General features: G+C 34.1%; 3 protein-coding genes across 3 annotated transcripts in view; all 3 read left to right on the forward strand.

The window, feature by feature from the left end:
* Positions 1 to 2,522: 2,522 nt before the first annotated feature.
* Positions 2,523 to 14,656, forward strand: LOC136970204 (large ribosomal subunit protein eL34-like). The gene is made up of 5 exons (XM_067264628.1): positions 2,523 to 2,623; positions 2,728 to 2,800; positions 8,490 to 8,583; positions 14,057 to 14,160; positions 14,231 to 14,656. The coding sequence occupies exons 2-5, from the start codon at positions 2,736 to 2,738 to the stop codon at positions 14,484 to 14,486; spliced, it is 519 nt and encodes a 172-aa protein (XP_067120729.1). The 5' UTR covers positions 2,523 to 2,623; positions 2,728 to 2,735; the 3' UTR covers positions 14,487 to 14,656.
* A 4,128-nt stretch (positions 14,657 to 18,784) lies between these two features.
* LOC136970178 (probable ATP-dependent RNA helicase ddx20) lies at positions 18,785 to 21,717 on the forward strand. The gene has a single exon (XM_067264590.1). It carries the CDS (start codon positions 18,857 to 18,859, stop codon positions 21,578 to 21,580), a length of 2,724 nt encoding a protein of 907 aa, XP_067120691.1. The 5' UTR covers positions 18,785 to 18,856; the 3' UTR covers positions 21,581 to 21,717.
* A 2,889-nt stretch (positions 21,718 to 24,606) lies between these two features.
* LOC136970179 (protein pangolin, isoforms A/H/I/S-like) overlaps positions 24,607 to 25,063 on the forward strand; it is a 74,514-nt gene continuing 74,057 nt past the window's right edge. The window contains 1 exon segment of the mRNA XM_067264591.1: positions 24,607 to 24,680. The gene's annotated coding sequence lies outside the window, so the exon portion shown is untranslated.

The following is a 25,063-nucleotide window of genomic DNA, read 5'->3' on the forward strand; positions in this document are numbered from 1 at the left end:
AACCTTTCTACTACCACCAACCTTCTTGAAACAACTTATACTATTCTGTAAAATTTTGAGAACAAAAAATCTACCTACATAATCTATGTTGACATTTCCCAAGCCTTTGATTATATTATCCCTAATTTACTACTTCAGACGCTAAGTGATTATTTTGATTTAGATCCCGTTCTTTACTGTTGGTTAAACAATTACTATTTATCCAGACTATGTAAGATTCACATTGGTGATTTTAATTTTCTCCCTTTCTCCCCTATTTGCGGTATACCTCAAGGTTCTGTATAAAGCATGCCTTTTTTCTCAGCTTAAATAGATAAATTACTAATCAATCCACGCGCTAAAATAATTGCCTACGCTGATGACATTAAGATTTTACCCAATGATCCCTCCTCTCTTCAGGTTATTATCAATTCTCTACATTCCACTTTTGCCAGCTATAATTTAAAAATAAACATCCATAAAACTGTTATTATGTGCTTTACTCTACTTCGCAATCCCTACCACCCTTCCATATTTATCGATTCTACTAAAATAAACTATGTTCGGTCTCATCGCGACCTTGGTACCATATCTGATGAAAAATTAATATTCCACGATCATATCTCTTATATTATTAAATCCCTTGCCGGTAGACGTGGCTTTATCTGGAGTTTTTGCAAAAATATTTCTTCAAAAGCCGTACTCAGAACAATTTTCTTTACTAATTTTCAGTCAATAGTCGATTATTGTTTACTCGTCTGGGCCATGGCTGCCCCTTGTCTGCTTCAAAAAATACAATCTGAATTAGATAAAGTTTATTTTCTGATACATAAATTCTGCAATTTATCCTTTACCGATAACCACGATATGGCAACTGTTCACCTTAGTCTTCCTAATCTTTCTGATCGCTTAAAATATTTTGATCGCATTCTCTGCTTTAAATACTTCAATGGTCTAATTTCAAACTACTGGTTAGGTCTCCGCATCCCAACTGTGAGAACCCGCAATTCGCATTTTTCACCGGATGCTCGCCCTCTGGTGTTTAAAAACAAAACTATTCTATCTGGGTCGTTTGATTAATTCTTGTGTATTATCAGCAGGAAATATGAATAACAATAGAAAAAGCAAAGCTTTCTGTTGCGTTCCAAATTGCAATTTCACAGATTTACGGGAGCCTAATATAAGTTTTCGTCTATTCTCACACGAAAAACAGATGATTATTCGGAAATCGGTCGGTTATATTTATGAGCTTCTCCGAATTGTGAAAGAGTGAATTAGACTTAAGAATTGGCAGTTTCCCGATTGTCCAACTTTACACGAACAAGTTATGCTGTCAATTTTAAAAGATATTTTCTTAAAGTTAAAATGCCAGTTATTTTGTGTGGGACACAGGGTCGGATTTAAGCATTTCGAAGCCTTAAGCTGAATGTAAGTCCCCTTACCAACCCTTCACAATTTTAGAAGTCAATCATAAAAAGAAAAAAATTAAATCAGACTATCTCTCTGATTCAATACGGTTATTGGAAGAAAAAGATGTGAGGTTTCACTAATCTTCTGTTTTATAACTGAATTTAATTAAATTTTTATACCCATTCCTTTAAAAATCTTTTTTAAAATTGGTTTTATCATTTTTTTTAAAAAAAGACCTTACGTTAATTCTTAGAAAAAAATTAACGAAATACTACACAAAATAAAAAAGTAAAGTATGTTTTGTTGGTTTGTAAAAAAATGTTTATTACAAAATTCGACTTTAATTTTTTTTGTTTGTGCAAATGTTTGAGGCTCCTTGAAAGTCGAAGCCTAAGCAACAATTTACATAGCTTTTTACTTGTAAATCTAACCCTGATAGGACAATGTCAAAGCTGATGTTTTTAACACAAAGGGCACAAATATGCATAGAACGATCTCGCTCACTTGCTTCGATACTACATAATGACGTATCCCGCTAGCAATAATTGTTCTGCTACTATAAAATTTCTCGATAAACAGCTACAAGCAGCATATATCATTATATCGGGCAGTAATATATGATTAATTTTACATTACTAGTTACAAGCGACCCAGATAAAGTAGCCATTTTGTAAAAATTTAGCGCCCTCTATAGTTCATGAAAAACGCGAATACATCATGCTTCTTCATCCCATATTTTCGCCTTTCTCTCTCACAAAGATTTTTTTTTTTTTTTTTACCGTATAGCATCTCACATACAGCCTGTGGAACCATACCTATATTGTGATTTTAATTTTTTTAAAACTAGATGTAAATCTATTTTATATAATACATAATGTAACTTTTCTTTTGCTATGTTCATAATTTTTATTGTCTTTTATATTTTGTTATTATTTTATTAGGGATCATTTATTTCTTGTTATCGGGGGCTTGAATACAATCGTCTCTGACGTTTCAAATTGTACTTAATAAATAATAATAATAAATATAAAAAATATAATTTTTTATATTTATAAATATAATTAATATAAAATAAAATTATAAAATATTTTTAGAAAAATTACTTTTTAAAAAAGTCAGAAAAATAAAAAATGCAAAACCAGTTTGATCTGGCAACTCTAATCCATCTCCTTATTGTCGCCATTTTGTGATTGGCGTGGATTTTATCGACGGTAGGAACAATCCTATTACATCGGTAAAAATATTGTATATATTATGATATTTAGATTAATAATACTTGTTAAAATTATTCGTTTCTTAAAATATACATAAATTTTTATAAATAATTGTTTAATTAAGGTTCAAACATGGTTCAACGTTTGACGTACAGAAGAAGATTGTGTTATAATACTGCTTCTAACAGAAGAAAAATGTATGTTATTTTCTCATAGTTCTTAATTAAGATTATTAGATTTTAAGGTATAATAGAAAATATGAATTTATTTTCTATCATAACATTTAAGAGCACGTGTAATAATATGTATATACATTAATTCAAACAATTAAGTACATTCTTACTTAATTCCACTTAAATTTGAAAGAGCATTCATAAAGTTATATAAAAGTAAAGGTGAACACTCATAATTAAAAATGGTACTTGTGCTGTTTAGGGGGTATGGCTGTTTGAGAGGTTTTCTTCCATAAAATTGGCACTTATGCAGTTTAGCAGGTATGGAAAAAATTTTTCAATTTTTTTCAAACTTTGATCAATTATAGTCAAATTTGATACGCTGATTACGAATATGATAATAATTGTCTGCCCCAGTCAATTATTTACATTAAAAAATTGTTTTAATTTTTTTTTAATTTTTTGATTTTTTTTATTTTTCAAAATACGCCAGTGCAAAATTAACAAACTTTTAACTAAATTTCACAAAATAAAAATAAAATGTAATCACTGTGCTGCTTCGGGATACACTAAACGAACATCCTCAACCAAGTTATGAAATGCGTCCTTTTGAAAACGCTGACGCCACAAAAATTCTGCCAAATAGTTATCTAGCATAGTACGATGGGTACCGAATCTGCGTTTGTTTTTTTCCTTGGCTTTCTGCCAAACAGATTCTACGTGATTGGTTGTAGCGTGAGTAAGGGGGTCAACGAAATTAATCGAATGGTTTACGGTCAAATGCTGATATCCCAGATTCCCCACTGTATTGTATGCTGCCCACAAATCCGAGACAACAGTAGTCCCAGGGAGCACGAACTGTTGCAAAATAGGCAACAAAGTGCCAGCATCGCGCCTGTCTACAGTCACCATGAAACTTTCCTTTGTTTCCACATCGAAACCACCAAAAACCCATTGTTCTCTAACGCGATGACCACGTTCGTACTTTCGATGAACAAAACAACTTTCGTCGATCTCCACAGTATGACCTCTGCCTCCCAGAACGATCGGATTGAGCAAAAAATATTCGTGACAAATGTCCCTACAAAATTGTTTCCAATCAACAATCGTATGGGCACTTCCGATTTCCAACTCTCTCTGTAAAAAGTCCTGCTTATCTACTTCATAAGCCCACAGATACATCAGTTGCAAGATCTTGGAAACTTCAATATGGCTTCCCGAAAAAAATGAAAATTTTCGAATTGATGCCTGTTTCCTACAAACCCGACCTGCTGAACAACGCCAGATGACACCATCCATAGAATTATTGTTTTCTAATCGCATTTCGTTGTATCCCACGCAATTGCCATCACAAATCATCACTCTTTTCAACAAACCGTGTTGTTGAGCCCAGTTAATCGCCTCCCTGTTAGTGGCCGATATTTGGAATAAATTTTTGAGGCGAAATTCCGTAAGATTTGGAAATCTATTTGCCATATTCAAATAAAACTTTCAGAATATTATCGACTAGCAAATCGTGTTCAAAGCAACGAATTCGACACAACAGACTACCAGTGTATTTGTTTCAGTTTAAACGTTTTTTTAGTTTAAACCTTCGCCTAGCGTATCCCGAAGCTGTAAACTAATCCTTTCTCACATTTTGACAGAAATAACCTTTCCCTTTTGTTTTTACTTACTTAAAAATAAAAAAAATTAAAACAATTTTTTTAATGTAAATAATTGACTGGGGCGAAAATGAATATCATATTCGTAATCAGCGTATCAAATTTGACTATAATCGATACTGCGTATCTACCTGCATTCCTGTACCTGCTAAACTGCATAAGTGCCATAAAATTAATCAAATCTACACTAATTTCACTCGAATATTGCCAAAACACGTATAATTTGTTGGAAATGATTGATATAAAATATGCTACGAACAAAAATTGTCGGAATACTTATCGAATGTACCCTGTTCGAAGACGCCATTGCTTAAGCTTGTTTTCGTCGCGGAGCGTCACATTCGGACGGGACGCGTACGAAGAGTGTCACGTGACAGTTGTCGGCGCTATTCCATCACATGACTACTCATCTCTGATGTGTTTCCTGAAAACTTATTCTTTTTGCGAAGAATTCGCTGAACTTTGGAGACATCATTAATAGAAATATTAAAACATCATTCCATTCTAAATATGGTTTAAAATCATATAATAACATATGATAATGTGATATATAATAATTCTGCTCTGTTTTAAATGGTCTAATCTCTTTCATGTCTTAAACAAAATTGAATTATATTTATTTACATCAAGACATTAGACATCTTGTGTTGCATCTGATATATATATTATGATGATAAATATTAATCATGATAGAATTATTGTCGTTAGCCAACGGTTTTACCTTTGCTGCTTCATATAGTCAATAATAATAATAAGTCATTTCTAATAACAAAAAAAATTTAATAGTATATTATGAGCTATCACGTGATGTCTCCAAAGTTCAGCGAATTCTTCGCAAAAGGAATAAGTTCTCAGGAAATACATCAGAGATGAGTAGTCATGTGATGGAATAGTGCCGACAACTGTCACGTGACACACTTCGTACGCGTCCCGTCCGATGTGACGCTCCGCGACGAAAACAAGCTTAAGCAATGGCGTCTTCGAACAGGGTACATTCGATAAGTATTCCGACAATTTTTTGTTCGTAGCATATTTTATATCAATCATTTCCAACAAATTATACGTATTTTGGCAATATTCGAGTGAAATTAGTGTAGATTTGATTAATTTTATGGAAGAAAACTTCTCAAATAGCCATACCCCCTAAACAGCACAAGTGCCTTAAAAATTGGCTAACATTTTTGAAAAACTTTTAAATTCTAATAAATCTACAAAGGATTAATTCTAAACAGAGTTAACTACAAAGCTTCTATGTCGCAAAGCTTATGGTATAGACATAGTCAACTGGCAGTGTTTTGTATGCTTCATCAGTGGACAGGCCACTTTTCCCTTTTGTCAGCATTTTAAAATAGTTTGATACTATCACATAAACATTATTTAACAAACCTAATACCAATATATATGCTAAAGACATTGTATATATTTTATTATGAATGACTGAAGCGAAGATGTTCTCAGATTTATTCAATTGGAAAAGAACCAAGGTTGGTATTTTTATATATGTATGTTGGTATAGGTATGAGAATCCTGGCTCAAATATGATAATTTTAAATGGCAGATGTGCTAAATTTCACCTTCGAGTCTGGCAGTTAAGTGAATCGCCGGGTGTAAAGGCATCGTAGGGTATAGATTGTTCCCTGTGGAATTTTGGTACTTTGAGTATATATTTGAACTTGGGGCCAAGAGAGACGAGTTCAATGATACCCTACCTTTTGGACCAGAGACCAAAAATAAGACAGTTATGATATTTACGATTTCTTGCCTTTCACAATGCATTCTATGCCATTTTAGAGTTTTCCACTGGGTGGTGTTCAACTGTTCGTGCTCCTGAGATGGACTCCTCCCGGAAGGGAGCTGCCAGTAGTTTGCCCAGTGTTTAACGTCACTAGTTATTGATTCATGATAGTTCTTGAACAAAAGAAAAAAAAAAGGAAATGTATACTGAACTATAAGCAGTGCCACTTAATGGAAAACTAAAATTGCATAGAATGCATTGTGAAAGGCAAGAAATCGTAAATATCATAACTTTCTTATTTTTGGTCTCTGGTCCAAAAGTAGGGTATCGTTGAACTCGTCCCTCTTGGTCCCCTGAGTTCAAATATATACTCAGTCCCAAAATTCCATAGGAAGCAATTATAGTATCCCCAATTGGCAGCTCGTTAGCAGAAGGAAACAAGTTACTTTTACAGTTAAACCAAATTATTGAGCTGCTTTACAATTTCTCTATTCAAAATGAAGAAACATGTGGTCACACTAAAAATATACAGAACTTTCTCATAAAACGAAACCAGGTAATTCTTTGAGATTTGTGGCATTTTATGAAGATTTGTAATCTTGTGAAATAGTAAGGCTGATGGGTTTTGCCACACTGCATTGCTGAATAGCAAAAGGAAAACATATTCAGTATGTTAAGAAAAAGTATAAATTACAAGGAGGAACTTTCTCTGTTGGCAGATCCTTTACGAACCAGTGTTATAATATTTAGTTATCATAGGACTTACTGCACATGCCTGTACTGACGCATGGTGATATATTCCATTTTTTAATGTTCCAATGCCTCTCATTTTTAAGTCCATTCCATTCTCAACAGATACTGATATGATTTAATATTTTTTTAACATTCAAATTTTTATTCTAAATTGGTGTTCTGTCAAAGTAAGGACTATGTTCACCTGAAGCATGACTCTGGAGGAGCCCGAAAACATTTGTGAAGTGCATTTTTCCAACACCAGACATTAAGTTTTGGGTGAGAAATGAAATTTTGGTTATTAAAGAAATTAATGAATACATAAGCATTTGCAATATCAATGTTAATAAAGAATTTTTTCACTTTTTATGCTGTCAGCATTTTTCTAGCCATTTCTCATTCTAAAGGTTGGCAAGTATGCATAGAAAACTTTTAGTCACTATTGAGAGAATGTCTTGAATTCATTGGATAATGGATCAGTTATCCAAAATCAAGACTTAACCTTATGATATATTAGCTGGATGGCTAGGGGCAGTTCTGGCATCAATCTTAACATTCTAGGGGACCCAGGATCAGATAAAGAGTAGTCAAAAGCCCCAGAAATTTTTGGAAGTCCCAATTATCTCAGGCCTTGTCCCTCACCACTCTGTTATCTCTAGTGTATGACTGGCCAAACCGACAATGTCTTAGTGTTCGGAGGTCAAAAATAAAAAAATTATGATAGTGAAATTGCCAGATCCGAAAAGATTTAAAGATCTAAAAGGAATTCATAATGATTCACCACAATCAAAAGATAATTGTAAGGAAAAATCAAAATTTTTCAGTGGACAGCATACACTTCTAATAAACTTGGGGAATTTATAATTGATTTTAACTTATAAATGAACTTTTACTTTCCTGACTTATGTAACAGGGAAAGTAAGGTGATCAGTCAAAAAATCTTCAGATTTTTTCATTTTAGACTCAGGACCTTGAAATTTAGAGAAATGAGAAAAAGTTGGGATTATTCTGTATGTATGGATGTTAGTGTCATATCGATTACAAAATTACACAAAATAACTATCTCATGTTAAAATTGTACAGAACATGTATAAAACTAATTGAAAAGTTGAAATTAGATTGAATTCAAATGTAAAATATTTTGATTCTAAATTTAAAATTATTGTAATTCTTCAAACAAATACATTATGTTGAAATGCATTAGAATCTTGATGATGTGAACAAATATAATTTAGTGTAACACACAGAACATTACGAGCTTTTTGATATTAAAAACACTTTTGCCTATTCTGAGGCTTCATCAGTTATTCTATAAGATATTTGAACACAAGTGGAGCGTACTTCAAACAACATTCCAGAAATTTTGCTTTTTTGGAAAAGAACATTTAAATTTGAAAATACACTTTTCAAATATTTAAAAGAAAATAATGTACAATAAAACTATAAATACAACAAATACTATAACAAATATATTAGCTCTAACTTGTATAAATATTTATTTTTCAGTGTTATAATTGGTTAAGATTTGTCATTCATAGTAGTGAGTAAAAATTAATCTTAAATAATTTTTGTTTCTATTTAGCTCCAAGACTCCTGGAGGAAGATTAGTCTATCTGTATCCAAAAAAACCCGGAAGTGTTCCAAAATGTGGTGATTGTAAACAGAAACTAAGAGGAGTAAGTATAATAGAGCTTGAAATATTGATTTGATCTCATTTTTTAATTATATATAATGAAGCCAAAACATTTTAATTATAATTTATATCAATATGTAGTGAAATTGTGATAATTAGTCAATCTCTTATCCAGTTATTAAATGAATGGTTAAAATATTGCTTTTGAAATTGTGTGGAGTTATTAATACTGGTGTTAACAATAAAAAGTTATTTGTTTTCCTCGATGCTTTTTAATAATTTTTGGAAAGTTTAGATGTCAGTAGTAACTTCAAAGTGTTCAGCATACACATTTTTACTCAATCTTGTCATTTTTGATATGATCCAAGATGATTAAGTGTGAGGAGAAAAATTACAATGTCTTTCAAAAAGATACCATTTTAATTTACGGTAATTATGTTAATTATTATCTGAGACGTATGCAGTGTACAGTACATCAATTGATACAGTAAATGTCTGAGTTTTGTGTACCATTTGCATACAGACCTCTTTTTGTCTGCTGTCTCTAGGAAGTGTCATAAACAGAAGTGGCAATTCTGTAACAGAGGCAATGTTTTGTGTTTGCAGTCCACAAAGTCAGAATCCATCATTGTTGCGCAATAAGAATGTTTGCCTTATGTGGTGAACACTTTGAAATGGTGTGTGAAACTCAAAAATCATATTGCACAATGATGACTGATCCTACTTTGTGGATTGCAGAACACAAAATGCTTTCTCTGTTGCAGAGTTACCATTTTTGTTTGCGGTGCTTCTTGAGATGATAGATGAAAAGACATTCAAATACAAGTGGTAGATGAAACTTGAACAATTACTCTATTGATTGGTGTACAATGTGTACTTCTTGGGTAATAATTTTAACATAATTGCAATAATTTAAGACGGTAGCATTCCTTTTGGAAGATCCTGTATATCAGATAAGTCTAATTTTTGCCTTGGTTTTATAGCATTGTTTGCCCAAAAAAGTATCAATATTTCAATCGGTAGCATTGTTCTCCATACACAGGAATACATTTTTAAACATCTGTCATACATATGAATCTTTGTATATATCAGTTTTGGACAGGGATCATTAGGAGTTTTGTGATACATTTTTATAAGAATTTAAATATATTAGAATGGTTACATCTAAATTAACCTAATTAAAAGTTGCCTTTATTGTCTTATTTGTTAGTCATACTGTTATTTATAATAAGTGAATTTAAAGAAAAGCATATGTTCTTGTATATCTTATAGTGAAAGTGGATAGTCGTGAATGTACACCTTAACTAAAATAATTGGCAAATCTGTATTATAGCATACATAAGATCTCAATTTTTGGCTTGCTTCAAAAAGTTGATTGCTGAATGTGAAGTTCCTCAGACAAAACTTACTTTAAGGACAATTGCATTTGCCCAATCTTGCATTACAGGACAATGCTCTTTCAAATGTTCTTGCACTTCAAAACACCAGGCTATGAAGTGTAAATGCAAGAAGAATGGCACTTTATGCTCTTTTAAATGTCATAACTCTTCAGCTTGTCGCAATAAATGAAAACGTCAATTAAAAGGTTTTTTTGTTTTATTTTAAATTTACTTTTTATGACTGAAGCTCATAAAGGATAATAAACGAACAAACACACTAGAGGTATACAAACACTAATAAATGTGGATTAGTTATTTTAAAATGAACAATTTCTTCCACATTCACTAGTACAGTAGATTTCTGATAACTCTACATTTTGTAAAACTTGTTGCATTATTTAAAAAATACATGTAATCTAATTTTTACCACTAACTTAATACTGAGATTTACTAGTTATTCTTCACTGGCAACACTTTATAATAGCATAAATTTCACGTGTTAACAAAAAATATAACTCTTTCCAAAGTGCCACTGCAAATGCCATGACACAAATGTCACTAACATGAAGGTAGTCTCCAAATTGCCAATATTTTTTAGACTGCAATTTGAAAAAATTGTAGACTCATGTGTCTGTCCTCCTTCAATCTCAAGAATGGAGTTAAATACATGAAAGTCTAGACCAGATATAGAAAGCTTAAATGCAGGAGGCCCTGATTAACTATATATGAACTTCCAGTTCAAATCAGAAGTCACATTCAATTCAGTTCAAAACTTTTCCCCTGAAAGAAGTTAGATAGATGACCAGCAAGAATCCTTCGAAAAAGTATAGTGTACAGGGGCAAGACACTACAGTACTAATTTGAGGTGGAGAGCATATATTTTAACTTAAATTAATTAAAAATATGGTTTAAAATTATAGCCCGGCTATTATTGCTATTATGTTGCAATAAATAATTGCTTGTTTTAGTTAAAATTTAACCACAAATAGAAATACTCACTATTGGTGCATAGAATTTGCATATGTAATAAATACTTTTACAAAAATATCTCTAATTAGACTAGCATTGTCTCTATGGTATGAAAACTCATCATTTTTGATAACTTGTCACCTTCAGACCACATTAAGTCAAATTTGCAGAATTCTGTAATAGATCACATCATATTCATTGTACAATCTACTTTCACTGTATCATATAAATTAACTAAAATGTACATTTTGCTAACTACTAAATAGTCTAAAGATTAAATTTGAATCGGTGAGCGGAAAAACATTACTGTTTTTCCACTCACCGATTCAAATTTAATCTTTGTGGAAAAACTCCAAAATTGTCAGTTTTTAATTGAGATAGCCAAAATCACATTTAAACGTGGATCTTCCTGATAAGTTGAACAGAAGTATAACTAACACACTGTGTACACATTTACAAGGCTACCTGTTATGTTATTGGATGGAAGAACGATACAGCTCCTGGAGTTATAATGTTCTTCCACCCAATATCATATGTTCTCCTTCTTGCTGCTAGAGGTCGACATGCGCAGACATATCTGTAAACCTGCAACCTTGTTGAAAATTATCAGTGTTGTTTGTTTGTCCAGGGCAGAATCGTAATCATACAATTTTGAGATTTCTCTTATATCTTGTACAAAGCAAGCATTTTCACACAATTTTTCAGTATTTCCCTGTTCGTGGACACTTTCCTACCATGCGACAGAGCCTTTGGAAATGTCAAACGAGTCCGAGTCATAAGAAGACATGATCAAATTTATCTACCAGAAGATTATCAGCACATGGTTGCAATTAAAGCCATTTACAGTATCAGTAATCAAATATACAGATGGAACTGACTTCAAAAGCTGGTGGCCAAACTATTATAAAAAAAACCTGCAAACCACCTGTTCAAGGAAATAATGAAACCTTCTCAGTTTCAACCTACAATCAGTTAATCTGTGACAGTTCTACACCAGGTTATATTTCTGCTAGTCGTTTTATCAGAGGACTACATACACTTTTAAACTGTTCAAGCCTCACATCACTCCAACTTTTCCAAACGAACCAGCCTACAAGAAACCATTACCAATCAATGCAAAGAAGATCAATGATATAAAAAAGTCTTGAAGTATATGAGTGGCAAAATCTTGGAGTTTTACTATCATATTACGTCTTGGGAGACAAGCAATGAAGATCAGCAGGAATCATAATGTAATCATTACAGTTATAGGCCATCATATTATGTAAAAAATCAGTAATAAAGGCATTCTTATTAAAATTAGTTACTTTTTTTACGTTTAACAAATATTGACTGCAAAAATGGTATAACTCCAAGTTTTGTTTTTCGCTGTACAGCTTTTCAGGATGCACTTAATGAAACTTTCTTGACAAGGTCTTGTAGAGGGAGTCAGTCCTTACAACTTCTCTGTTCACTTGATTGTTGTAAAATGTACACTTTTTACCCAAAACACAATTTTGTGTTTATCTCAAAACAGGGATTTTGGAGTTGTACTGTTTTTCCACTCACTGATTCATTTGTAAATTTCTTACATGACAGATTCAATAAGGACAGTAGCACTTCTAAAGAAAAATAATGTAGCATACAAGATTGAGAGTATGCAATAATCAGGTTCTGTACTAATAGTTGTCCTGTCAGGTGATATTTGCATTCACTACATGGTTTAAAAAATGGCATTGCCCATACCAAACTTTCTCAGAATCAGACAGCAAGCTGCTGTTTGATTTTTGACAGCCAAAGGCCTTAGACCTAGTGAGATCCATGTCAGAATGTATGCACATCACTACAAAAAGCTTTCAAGTAGGTTAAAAAGTTCAAGAAAGGCAAACAAACATAGACAAGGAGCCACACAGACTTCTGAATCTAAGCCTTTTGTGATAGGAAGAACTCTTCATATTGTGTGTACTGTACATCCTGCAATGAACCTCACCAAATCTAATGGCTATTAAAATTCAAACTGCCTGAGAATTGAATAGTTCACTTTTAGGTTTTTGTTAAATTAATTGCTGCTCACAGCACTGCTAAGCGATGCCGTTGAGAGCGTTGCCAAACTCATTTTATGGAAGTGCTGCATGCAGCACTTGTTTTAGTTGCTTTTCTTGCTGCAACAAGATGGCTGCCTCCATGGGAAAAATGTGGGAAGTTGATTTCTTATATGATGTGACAATAAAAGTGTAAGGTTTTGATCACCTTGATTCAATATTCTGTTTGTACTAATTTTTTAAAATACTCATTAGTAAAATAAAATATTTGATAAAACTTTTATATTTAAAATGTTTTACTATCTTTATGCTGCAGAAGGAAGCTGCTTGCATTAAATTTAAATCGTTAATTTTACTCCTGAATTGGTTTGAGAGGTAAAAGTCTTATATTGCAAAAATGAATTACTTTTAAAATGTTTTGAATTAAATAATTCGCAAAACATTTTAGCTGCATAGAGATCCGCCAGTTTAAAATTGCAGCGCTGCTCTGTGTGTGTTGTTAAAACAACTTCAGCAGTGAAAGCAGCAGTGTTGAATTTAACAAGTTGTTAGTAAACTGTATGATGAATGCAAATGCCACCTGGCATGGACAGTTATTGGTACAGGGTTGCATCACTGTATAGTCCATTATCATCAGTCTTAATCTTATATCTACATTATTTTTCTTTAACAGCACTACTAATCTTATTTATTGAAATTGCTTTATAACAGAATGAGTGAATGTCAACCTGGATTCTGTCAATTTCAAAGTATCAATACATCTTAATTTCCAGCAAAAAATTCATTATTAGTGGAATGCTGATGTTTTTGAATGCTTTCAATGCCTGTTTCTGGGTGCTCTCAAAATAGGATTTGTTATAAATGAAATACAATGATCTATTTTGAGTATACTTGATGACAGGTCTTTTTTTCAGCCCTGTGGGCACTGACAAGTCTTCTAATCATACTCATGGATTTGGCCTGGCTCACAATGGAGGCAGCTAGATAATGAGAGACAAGACCCAACATATCTGGGACTCTAATGACTGAATCTTTTTTGTGTCGTTACTGGATAATATAAAATTATTTGTTCTACTTTTGAGTTACTTGAATTTGAACATAATTTCATTCTATCAATAATATTTATCGTATTTATCAATTATTTTAGATTACTCCAGCACGTCCTCGTAAACTGATGTCACTTTCCAAGAGGCACAAGACTGTCACCAGAACCTATGGTGGTTCCAGATGTGGAAAATGTGTGCGAAATAGGTAACCATTGTTCCTGTCCTTACTATTCAGATTGGCTGCAATTATTACATATAGAACATTTCTCTTTCAGAATCATTAGAGCTTTCCTCATTGAGGAACAGAAGATTGTCGTGAAAGTACTGAAAGCCCAAGGGCTGCAGCAAAACAACAGAAAAAGGCTCTATAATTATGTATACATGAACTTTGAATTAAAAATTATAAGTTTAATGTATTTGTTTTTTCTATTTATTTATAAATGTGTGATAATTATTTGTGCACACATTCATCTCAATTCATTCATGTATTGTACTGTACATCTTCAGAATAGTATGATACATTTGCACTGATGAAGTTACGTTTGAAGGTGTTCTATGAAACTCTGAATATTTGAATTACATTCAAAACTACAATGCATTTATTTTATTATTCGAATGTTGAATGGCTATGACTTGATTGAACCATAGATTTTTGCATGCTTTTGTACAGTTAGCAAAACATTTTGAGGCTGTATTTTAAACATGTCTGTAGGATAGAATATGGGAAAACATTTGTAAAGCAAGTATGTAATGAAGACATCTGTAAATAGCCATGTTTTTGAGATACGCCCATTCCATGAGTTGAGTGCCTATCTAGGTAAATTTATATATGAGGATTGTTCAAAGTAGTGAGCCCACCTGCAAAGGAATTGTTAAAGAGGAATGAAGTTTGTGGTATTTTGAAATAGTTCTGAACATTTAATTCTTGCCTCTGGCTATCTTTCCTGATGCACCAAGCAGCAGATAAAGTTAGAAAATTGGAACTGGTCAAAATGGGCGAATGTATATTCAATTTTCTTTAAACATGGCCTCTTTACAGTCACTATGTAGTATATTCCAGCTCCTTTACAAGTTTCTTTTATAACCTCAGCACCAAAACAATATTAATAAAACTTTCTCGTAAAAATTTCACACTTATTTGGAGGAAAACAAAAAGAAAATATTTTATTCTGCTGTTTGATCTCTCAACTTCGCGAACCTGAAAGAAACATTAAAGCCAAGCCACAAAACGCTCACTAAACGAAACCCATAAAACTTGCTAAGTCTGAGCATCAATGTCGATTTTTTCTCTAAATTGCTTGAGAAGGAGAGCGGGTCGCTCCGCTACTACGGGAGTGTGCTGTTTGTAGGCATTTAAGAACGACGGTGAAAGAAAAAGATGGCGGCACCCGTACTTTTTTCGGGGATACTATAGATTACCACCTATGGAATTTCGGGTCTTTGAGTATATATCTGAACTCAGGAGACCGAGACGAGTTCAACGATACCCTACTTTTGGACCGGAGACGAAAAACAATAGTTATCATACTTTTTTCCAGCGATCGCGCGTATGATAGGGAGTCGCGTCGCTTGCCGTTAAAATTGCCTATAGTAGACGTTTCCCCCATTTTTTTACTTTGTTCAAGAACTACCGTGAATCAATAACTAGTGACGTTTAGCACATGGCGGCTCCCCTCCGGGAGGTCAGTCGGGAGCACGAACAGTGGGAACGGCTGCCATGTTCGCTGCCATAAGTAACATTAACCGAAATGGCGATCGCGCGATGATCGTAAGTCGCGTCGCTCTCTCCGCTCTCGTATCGCGTGTTTAATAGTGATGTAACGAATAGTATATTCGGCCTCAACCGAATACCGAATATTCGGCTAGGAGCGTGGCCGAATACCGAATATTCGGCCAGGAGCGTTGCCGAATGGCGAATATTCGGCCAAACTATTCGGCTTGATTAACGCACGTACGAAAATTGGCGCGCAAACCGCATTATGGCAAAGATCGCGCACTGTGCTCTCTATTGGCCCTTTATCACTACAATTTTTTCTTCCATTAGGTCTAAATTATTTAAATTAATTAATTAAATTATAATTATTAAACTTAATATGAGATGGAGCCTAACGTCTACCTCTAGTACCAAATTGGTTTATAATTTATGTAATAGCCGTAAATAGCCCGCTATGATTCGGCAGTTGTTGGTATTTAGATGTAAGTTATAACTTATAAGTTATTTTATTTGCAATTGATCTTTTTAACTCTTTAATTAACACTAAAATTTTATTTTTACTACGTATTTGTAGACTGAATAGTGCCCTAAGGATATACTTTAGTGGTGACATATGGTCTAGTTTCTCCCCATTTGTGGAACAGTTCAAATATATTATTGGGGAGTTTCTATTTGTGAAGTTTTGTGATATTTTGTTGCTGTTGTTTCTGTCAATATTTTTAAAATTAACATGATTTCAAATGTTATCTTTTGTATATAATGAAAAATCTCATTCTTTGCCTTATATATAAAATAAATTATATATTAGTTACTCATCTTCTAAAAATAGATAAATAATTTTTTCATTAAATACGATAAGTTTCAATAAAATGTTTCGTAACTCATTTTAAAATATCGTATAAATATTAAAATATACGCGAATACGAATGTAACATAATTAACTAAACAATAACATTAATGCCCGATACATTCTAACCTACACGCCATCTATGCCATAAGATAAAGAGGCTTTTTTTTTTTTTTTTTTTTTTTTTTTTTAACTCTTTCCGCCTGCGGGCACTAAGAGGGCCTCTTTTAGTAGGCCCATTATGGGTTCGGCCAGGCCCACAATGGGGCGGACCGGGTGGTGAGGGACGGGGCCCGACATATCCGAACGGACCACCCCCCGAAAAATTCCTGGGGATTATTCGACCCGTTCGGATTCGATCCCGGGTCCCCCAGAGCGGTAGGCTGCCACCTTAACCGCTCGGCCATCCGGCCGTCAGATAAAGAGGCTAGACAAAGGCTATAATATTGGTTAATTTTCGTCCGATGGCGATAATTATGTTTAATTAATTTTCTGAAGACAAAGTCCTTCCCGGAACATGGGACCACCATTTTTAAGTTCCAAACATTACACTTTTGGCGACTGACCTTTACTTTTAGGCTACTGGCCGCCAAACAGTCCTTTAAAAACACAAACATATATCTAATTAAAAATATAAAGAAGCAGGAACTGGTAAAGTACGTTTTTTAATGAAGGTTCGGCTTCCAACCCCAAGAAACCCCAAGAAGGCATGATGGAGAATAGAAGACGTCCGTACTTTACCAGTTCCTACTTCTTTACAAATGTTTATATTTTTAATTAGATATATGTTTGTGTTTTTAAAGGACTGTTTGGCGGCCAGTAGCCTAAAAGTAAAGGTCACTCGCCAAAAGTGTAATGTTTGGAACTTAAAAATGGTGGTCCCATGTTCCGGGAAGGACTTTGTTTTCAGAAAATTAATTAGGCTATAATATTATTTAATTACGAAATAATTTAATACTAGAGTTAGATGCTATTTCTTATTAACTTTAATAATTATAATTTAATGTTCAGCATTAATAAAAGTTACCAAAATGATTAATTTACTGTGTTTTTGTTATTTCTTACTCCTGTTTTCAGGTATTCGGCCGAATAGTGATTAAAATATTCGGCCGAATGTAGGCCGAATACCGGGTAGTAACCGAATATTCGTTACATCACTAGTGTTTAACCCTACTGGAGATGACCGTAGTCCGACGTCATGGTTTGCATACTTTACCGCAAGATGGCAGTACCAGCAACTATGGTGCCGTCTTTATGAGAGCATTAAAAAAGTATGGTAACTTTAAAAGCATGATAATTTTTTAGTTTTCGTCTCCGGTCCAAAAATAGGGTACCGTTGAAGTCGTCTCGGTCCCCTGAGTTCAAACATATAATCAAAGTCTTGAAATTCCATAGGTGGTAATCTATAGTACACCCCTTTTTTTTTTAACTTTCCACCCAGTGGGTACTAAGAGGGCCTCTTATAGCAAGCCCATTATGGGTTCGGCCAGGCCCACAATGAGATGGCCGGATGGTGAGGGATGGGGATCGACATATCCGGACGGACTACCCCTCGAAAAATTCCTGGGGATTTTTCAACCTGTCCGGATTTGATCCCGGGTTCCCCAGGGCGGCAGGCTGCTAACCTTGACCGCTCGGCCATCCGGCCAGCTACGGCACCCGTACTATCCAAAGTGATGGCTGGATCTACGATTTTAAAATATGCGTTTTTACAGACAAAAGAAGGATGCCAATTGTAAACTTTAACTATAAAACAGATTATCTTGTCGACAGAACATTCAAAGTAGCCACGAAAAAAATCAGAATGTCGGCTACCATTCAAAAAGACACCACTGCGTGCACCAACTTTTGCGCTTTCACAACTTCTAAATTTTCATTCATAAAACCACAATGGACCTCGAAACGAAATTATCTGTGCCATGTAGGACGCCATGTTGCTTTCCACTGTAAACTACTATTACAAGCTGCAGTTTTTTGTCGTCCGAACACACGACGCATTCCGACCGGAATATAGGAACGCGTTTTATAAACGGAATTTTTAAACAGATGCCGCTCACGCGAAGGAATAAAAGAACGCACTCGAAGTGTGAAAGACGCGAAAAATTCATTGCTTACGACGTATAACAGATTTAATACTTTCAAAATTATTTATTTAAATTTTTATATAATAAAGTATAAATTATAAAATTAATTCTGATTCATCTTTAAAATATCGACGAGAAATTTACGAAAAATTTGAATTTTTTCCGTATCTATTCGCCAGGGGGATAAAGTTGCAAGATGGCGGCTGCCGGTGAAGAAGTTCTGTTTTAAGTCTGTTTAAAGTGAAAATAAAGAAGCATGACATCAGTTTATAACACAGCTCATCGTTTGGATGAGAAATGGAGATCGAAGGACATCAAGTTGCGTGAAGATTTAGATTTTTCAGCTTTATTATTGTCAGATTTGGTACAAGCTGGTTTAACAAATTCTGGATTCATAAAACCCTCTCCTATTCAATTGAAAGCTATTCCATTGGGTAAAACTGGCTTAGATTTGATTGTTCAAGCTAAATCTGGTACTGGAAAAACGTGCATTTTTGCGGTTATCGCTCTCGAAAATCTTCTCTTAGAATCACAGTCTGTTCAGACGTTAATTTTGGCACCAACGAGAGAGATTGCTTCTCAGATATGTCAAGTTATCACTTCTATAGGCTCTACCTTTCCATCATTAGGTTGTCATTACTTTATAGGAGGTTTACCATTATCTGAAGATAAAGCTAAACTCAGGAAGTGCCACATTGCAGTTGGAACACCGGGGAGAATCAAACAGCTAATTGAAAATAAATATATGAAAACTAATTCTATTCGTTTGTTTGTGCTAGATGAAGCTGATAAGTTACTGGATAAAGATTTTCAGAAATGCATAAATTGGATATATCAGAAATTACCACTGAATAAACAAATGTTAGCCCTTAGTGCTACTTATCCAGAAGAATTAGCAAAGTTACTGACTCAATATATGAGAAACCCTGCATTTGTCAGGTTGAATATGCATAAACCTGCATTAATTGGTGTTACTCAGTTTTATAAAATATCACAGTTTCATCCTTTATCTCATATTGCCTTTCAGCATAAAATTGATGTTCTGCTACAAATATTGAAATCCGTTCCATTTTCCCAGTGTCTTGTGTTCATTAATCTTCAGATGAGAGCTCAATCTTTGTGTGATGTTTTGAAGAAACATGGGTGGTTGGCTCTGTTTATCTGTGGGAATCAGACTCAAGTGCAAAGATTGGCAGTGATGGCTCAACTGAAAAGCTTTCAGTGTAGAATACTGGTGACGACAGATTTGACGGCAAGAGGAATCGATTGTGAAAATGTGAATATGGTGATAAACGTTGATCTTCCATACGAATTGGAAACTTACTTTCATAGAATAGGTCGTGCAGGTCGTTATGGGTCACAAGGACTTGCTATTTCTTTAATTACCGAGGGTGAAGAGAAAGAAAAATTTTTTAAAATGAAAGAAACTGCATTCTTAGATATCTATGATTTACCTTCTAATCTTACTGCCAACATTTGGAAATATAATAATTCTCAAGATAATCAATTTAATGAAAAGGAAGAAAATGACAATACCATTTATATATGTAAAGAAGACGATTTTAATTCTGAAACATGTTCAGAGAAAAGTTCTAAAGCCAGTACATGTGATGATAAATCACAAGAGATAAATGGCAACTTTTGTGCCAAAACAGAGTTTTCTGGTGAGAGTCACAATGATTGTAATGAAATTGAACAAAATTTAAATGCCAATGAACAGTGTTTAGATATTAAAAATCAAAATGTGAATAATGATCATTTTACATGTTGTGAATTAAATGCAATTGTTGAGAATGTTAATTTGAAAAATGACTTAACAAATTCTTTAATTGTTGAAAATTATGCTAATAATGGAATATGTGATGACACTTCTCCTAATACCCTATCAGAAAGTATTGTTAATGATGATAAAGATATCAATCAAAGATTTTCTGATACTGATAAAGTTTTGAAAAAGCCAGATGATTTAGAGTTAGACATTTCTTCATTTTACAGGCCAGTTTTAAAAGATGAAGACATTTCTTATGAAAATTCTATGATTGAAATTAATAGTACATCCAATAATTTTTCAGTTGAGAAGAATGCCAAACCTAATTTAACAAATGATCATATTTTGAAAGTTATGTTTTTCTTAAAAGATATTAATAATAAGTATTGGAAGTGTGTCTCAGACAAAAAAGAAGTAGATGAGGTAACAGATCAAAAAGAAGAGAATTTAATAATTAATACATCTAAAAGAGAAAATGAGAGTAGACAGATGAGTAATGAAGCTAAAATATTGTTACCAAATAATTCTGTTGAGAGCCAGTATGAAAACTGTGAAATTATCCCATATGAGGATAAATGCATTTCTGCACAAGAGGCCGATATTTCTTCTAGTCTGAATTCATCAGGTTCTTTAGAGTCATTTGTTCTATTTGGTAAATTTACAGAAACAAGTGACAGTGGTGACAATTTAAGAATTAGTTTTCAATCAAAAGATTCGAGTTTCTCAGAAAGTCAGTATGACAATCAGCATGAATGTACGATTCTGTTAGAAGAATTGAGGAAGAATCAAAGTATGGCAAGTTATAGTAAAGATTCAGTAAAATCAGAAAAATCTGATCATTCAAAGTCCAAGCCTTGTTTTCAATATTCAGAACCAGATAAAGAAATTTATGAACAAGTAGACAGTGCCAACTATTGGGATTATCAACACGAAGATCAAAAAACATTTAAAAAACAGAAAAATAAGCAGAGTTATAGAAATCCCTGGGATTATTCGAGCTACTATTATAACTCTTATTACTATAATTCTAATTACAATCCTTGTGTATGCTACAATTCTTACACGTCTCACAGTAATTGCGTATGTTGCGAAGATAAATTTCAGTCCCAGAAATCCTTTCAGGTAGAATGGATGCAACGTTATCAGTATTACATTTCTCAGATGTTATACTGGAGGAGAAGCCAAAAATGTGGCAAGTGCTGTTATGAATAAGTAAAAAATATTAAATATAATTTTTCTTTGTTTAGAAAATTTTCCATTAAGAATGCTTTATAACCACTTCAAAATTGTATTAATCCTCAAAAATTGAGTTAATTATCTTTCAAAATAAAATTTCTTAATATGTAAAATCTTGATGTTATCAACAGATGGCAGCACTGAGTACTTTTAACGATAATTTTTGTAAAATGGGAAACTTCTAGAAAGTTCATAAATCAATAATTTAACCAGATTATAAGCTTAACGGATCTATTTAAAAATAGAAAATGCGGAGATAAATTAAGAAAAAAAAAATTAGTAATTGGATAACCGATATGACTACACAATCGATACTGTTATCTTCGGTATAAACAAGAGTATCAAATTATACACAGAATCAAACATCACGCCTCCCACTTCACTAATAATTTCTTTTAACATTAAGAACCGCTTTCAAGTTTAAATCGATGTTTTACAATAACGGAAGTCATTCTGCCAAGAATAAGAACAACCGACCAACTGTATTTTCCTATCTTGCCACTTGTGGCGCTGTAGTGTCGCTGAAAGATCATAATTGCGTAACTATAGCAACCAAACTGACATTTGGGGGCGCTGTCGATGGCTTTTATCCATATATGGCTATATAAAGAGACCGCAAAAGTGACATCAAACGGAGCCGCTTACAGCGACACCATGCGAGATCCGAAACTATTTATAATGTTTTTTCCCGGCAGAATTTCGTGATTTTAACTAAAATTAGGACTTTTTTTAAAAAGGTTTTAACAGTAACAAATAGCAGGTGCTCGACCCGAGGCGAAAGGGAACTGAATGTAAATAACTGCGGGTCACCAATTTCCGTCTCGTTATGTATTTACGGCTGTTAAACAGGCTATTATAGTTTGAAAGTATTTAAAAATTTTCCATTGTTTGGCCCGCTTTTAACAGGGGCGTTGGGTTCTACAATACAAGTTCTGAGAAAAAGTTGCTTATGGTCAGTGTGAGGTTAGTGATGAGATAAGGCCGTCTAAACATCTGTTGACAGGCCAATTATGTCCGATTTTAATGCCCCTTTCCGGAACTAATTTTGGGTTTGATTGTCCCGACGAGCGTGTAGCGAATGAGTAAAGATATGTCATTCACGTGTGACCATACCTTTCGTGATATTAGGACCCTTGTAACTTAAGGGAATTTAATGTGGAACGATAATGCCATTTCTAGAATTGTCGATTGTTTTCTAGTAGTAACATCGACACTCAATCAACTTCGAGGAATGCTTGTCATAAAACTCCTGGGAATTTTTTCGGCCCATAAAAGTTACAATTTTGATATGGATTTTATGTAGTTAATCGAAAGAATTGGTGCACCCATCGTCGTGCGTGGAGTATAGAGGGAAGTTGAGTGAACCGAGGGAGGAACTGCAAACCGGAAATCTATGTCTCACACTCATACTAAATACAGATATTGTTATATGAACTCAAAGGATATGCCGATTTACTCGTAAATAGCGTTAAATATAATCTAATTCATTTAAAATTTCATACGCTAACGCCTACACAGGGTCACATCAATAGTGAGTACAAGTACTGTTGTCAGCGTGCTACGGCTCTCCCCCCTTTGTAGACAAGGTGAATTGTACCTCACCTCAAGGCCAAGGAGGACAACTGGGACCAGAAGTTCTTGTGAACGTCAACATTTCTGGCATACCTGAAACGAACCGCCTGTGGGTTTGGTGTTTAAATAAATGGATAGTGCAAACGGGGTAACTAGAATAACGTAAGGGGATGAGGACGATTTTACGTTATTAATTATTACGACAATAACCGGAGAAAGAAATTATACGGCTAAAGGATATCCAAATACCATAGAGTAGCCAACTAAATATCGAACTTTCGGCTAAGTGGAGAAAACTTTTACTTCCTCACCGCTCAGGCCTCGTAATGAGTCACGAGGATCATTAATTATAAAAATAAATGAGAAAAATTGTACATCATTCCAGATTATAATTACACATCCGTTAAGAGAACGAATCATGATAATTATTGTTATTTACTACAGCGAAACGTTCGAAATTTACGTGTATTTATATATACTCTTCCCACCTCCCCCTGCTTTAATAAAACTCCTCTTCTTAACCTTGAGCCAGGAGAGAGAGAGAGAGAGAAATCGGAATTTTTGTTGTTCTGCCAGAAATAAATTTGGGTTACGTGGCCGAAACCACTTGATAAAGCTCATCTCACACCATCCCAGCGGAAGAAAAATCATAAAAAAGCGGGAAAAAACACTTTAATTTAAAGAATTTAAACTTTTCTAACAGTAAAACCAAAAAAACATGATTAATTTTAATATTTTTTTAGCAATTTCGGGTAAAATGCGTCAAGTATTTTTAAAGTATTACGTATAAATTAAACGCGCGAATGTCGTAAACTTTCCACATGTTGGCGCGCAAAGTCGCGAGCGTTTAAACGGTTTTAATATTTAAGAATTTAGCGCGAGTGGCTTTTAACAAAAGTTGGAAGTTCACGGAAAACCTGTTAGCGAGAAAGATCCTGTCGAATGCAACCTTCCTACCAGTCTGTCTCAACCTCACTCCGCCATGTAAAAGGAAGGTCAGAACAACGCTGATTGGTGGAAAGGGTCGGACTCGATTTCAACGGGATCTGATTTGTTCGAAAGTTGAACAGTTGCGAGGAGTGTGCTGTTATGTCGGCAGCGGCGTTACAAAGCTGTTCGTGTGGTGCAAAATAAAACGTCGAATCAAAAAGAGAGTTAACACGCAAAATAACATGCCGCACGCCGCGGGTGGTGGTGGAAGCGACGATTTCGCTTCTGACGAGATCAAAGTGTTCAAACACGAAGGTGAAGAAGAAGAAGAGAACAAGACGTCGTCGGAAAACTTAACCGATCTCAAGTCTAGTTTGGTTACAGAAGGCGAAGAGGTGAGTGCACCCTTCCTCTGTCTTTCCATATCTAACCTCCCCCCTTAACTATACCACAACAACCCCCATTCCTCGTCTCAACTTATAGTTCTTACTTGTAGAACTCGTCGCTGCTGGTCAAAGTTATGTGAATAAAGCTGTAGTAGAACCGTCGAGGCAGGATTCTTCTCCAGTTTTGGGTGAGTGATCTCATTTTTTTTCTTTATTTGTTTATTTTGTTTTCTCTCCTTTTTTTCCTTTATCCTATTCGCGTATCGTAACGTTACTCAGGAAGTAGATCCTGCTGCGCCTATTAGTGCTGCACCCTTATTATTTTTGCTCCTCTATTTTTTGTATGGTAAAACGGATCAAACTGTTTTCTTGTTCCGTTTTACCCCGTTTATGGGGTTTTTTTACTTTTGTTTCTTTTATTACCTTAGAAACTAATGTGTTTTTTTTTTTAGTCGGGTCGGATGTTGGAGGATCTGATTCCGTCCTTGTGGATGCAGTTGCGCCGGGAACCCCTTTAGAGTTAAATATTGATTGTTATGAAGCATGATCTTTGGATACCGAGGGGTCCGCT

This window comes from Centruroides vittatus, unplaced genomic scaffold, assembly GCF_030686945.1.
Source record: "Centruroides vittatus isolate TY-2023 unplaced genomic scaffold, ASM3068694v2 contig_19, whole genome shotgun sequence".
In the NCBI taxonomy this organism is placed as follows: Eukaryota; Metazoa; Arthropoda; class Arachnida; order Scorpiones; family Buthidae; genus Centruroides; species Centruroides vittatus.

Coding starts and splice junctions, on each gene's coding strand:
- LOC136970178 (XM_067264590.1), top strand. CDS start 18,857: ATGACATCAGTTTATAACACAGCTCATCGTTTGGATGAGAAATGGAGA.
- LOC136970204 (XM_067264628.1), top strand. CDS start 2,736: ATGGTTCAACGTTTGACGTACAGAAGAAGATTGTGTTATAATACTGCT. Junction 8,584..14,056: donor GTAAACAGAAACTAAGAGGA/GTAAGTATAATA, acceptor CAATTATTTTAG/ATTACTCCAGCACGTCCTCG. Junction 14,161..14,230: donor GGAAAATGTGTGCGAAATAG/GTAACCATTGTT, acceptor TTTCTCTTTCAG/AATCATTAGAGCTTTCCTCA.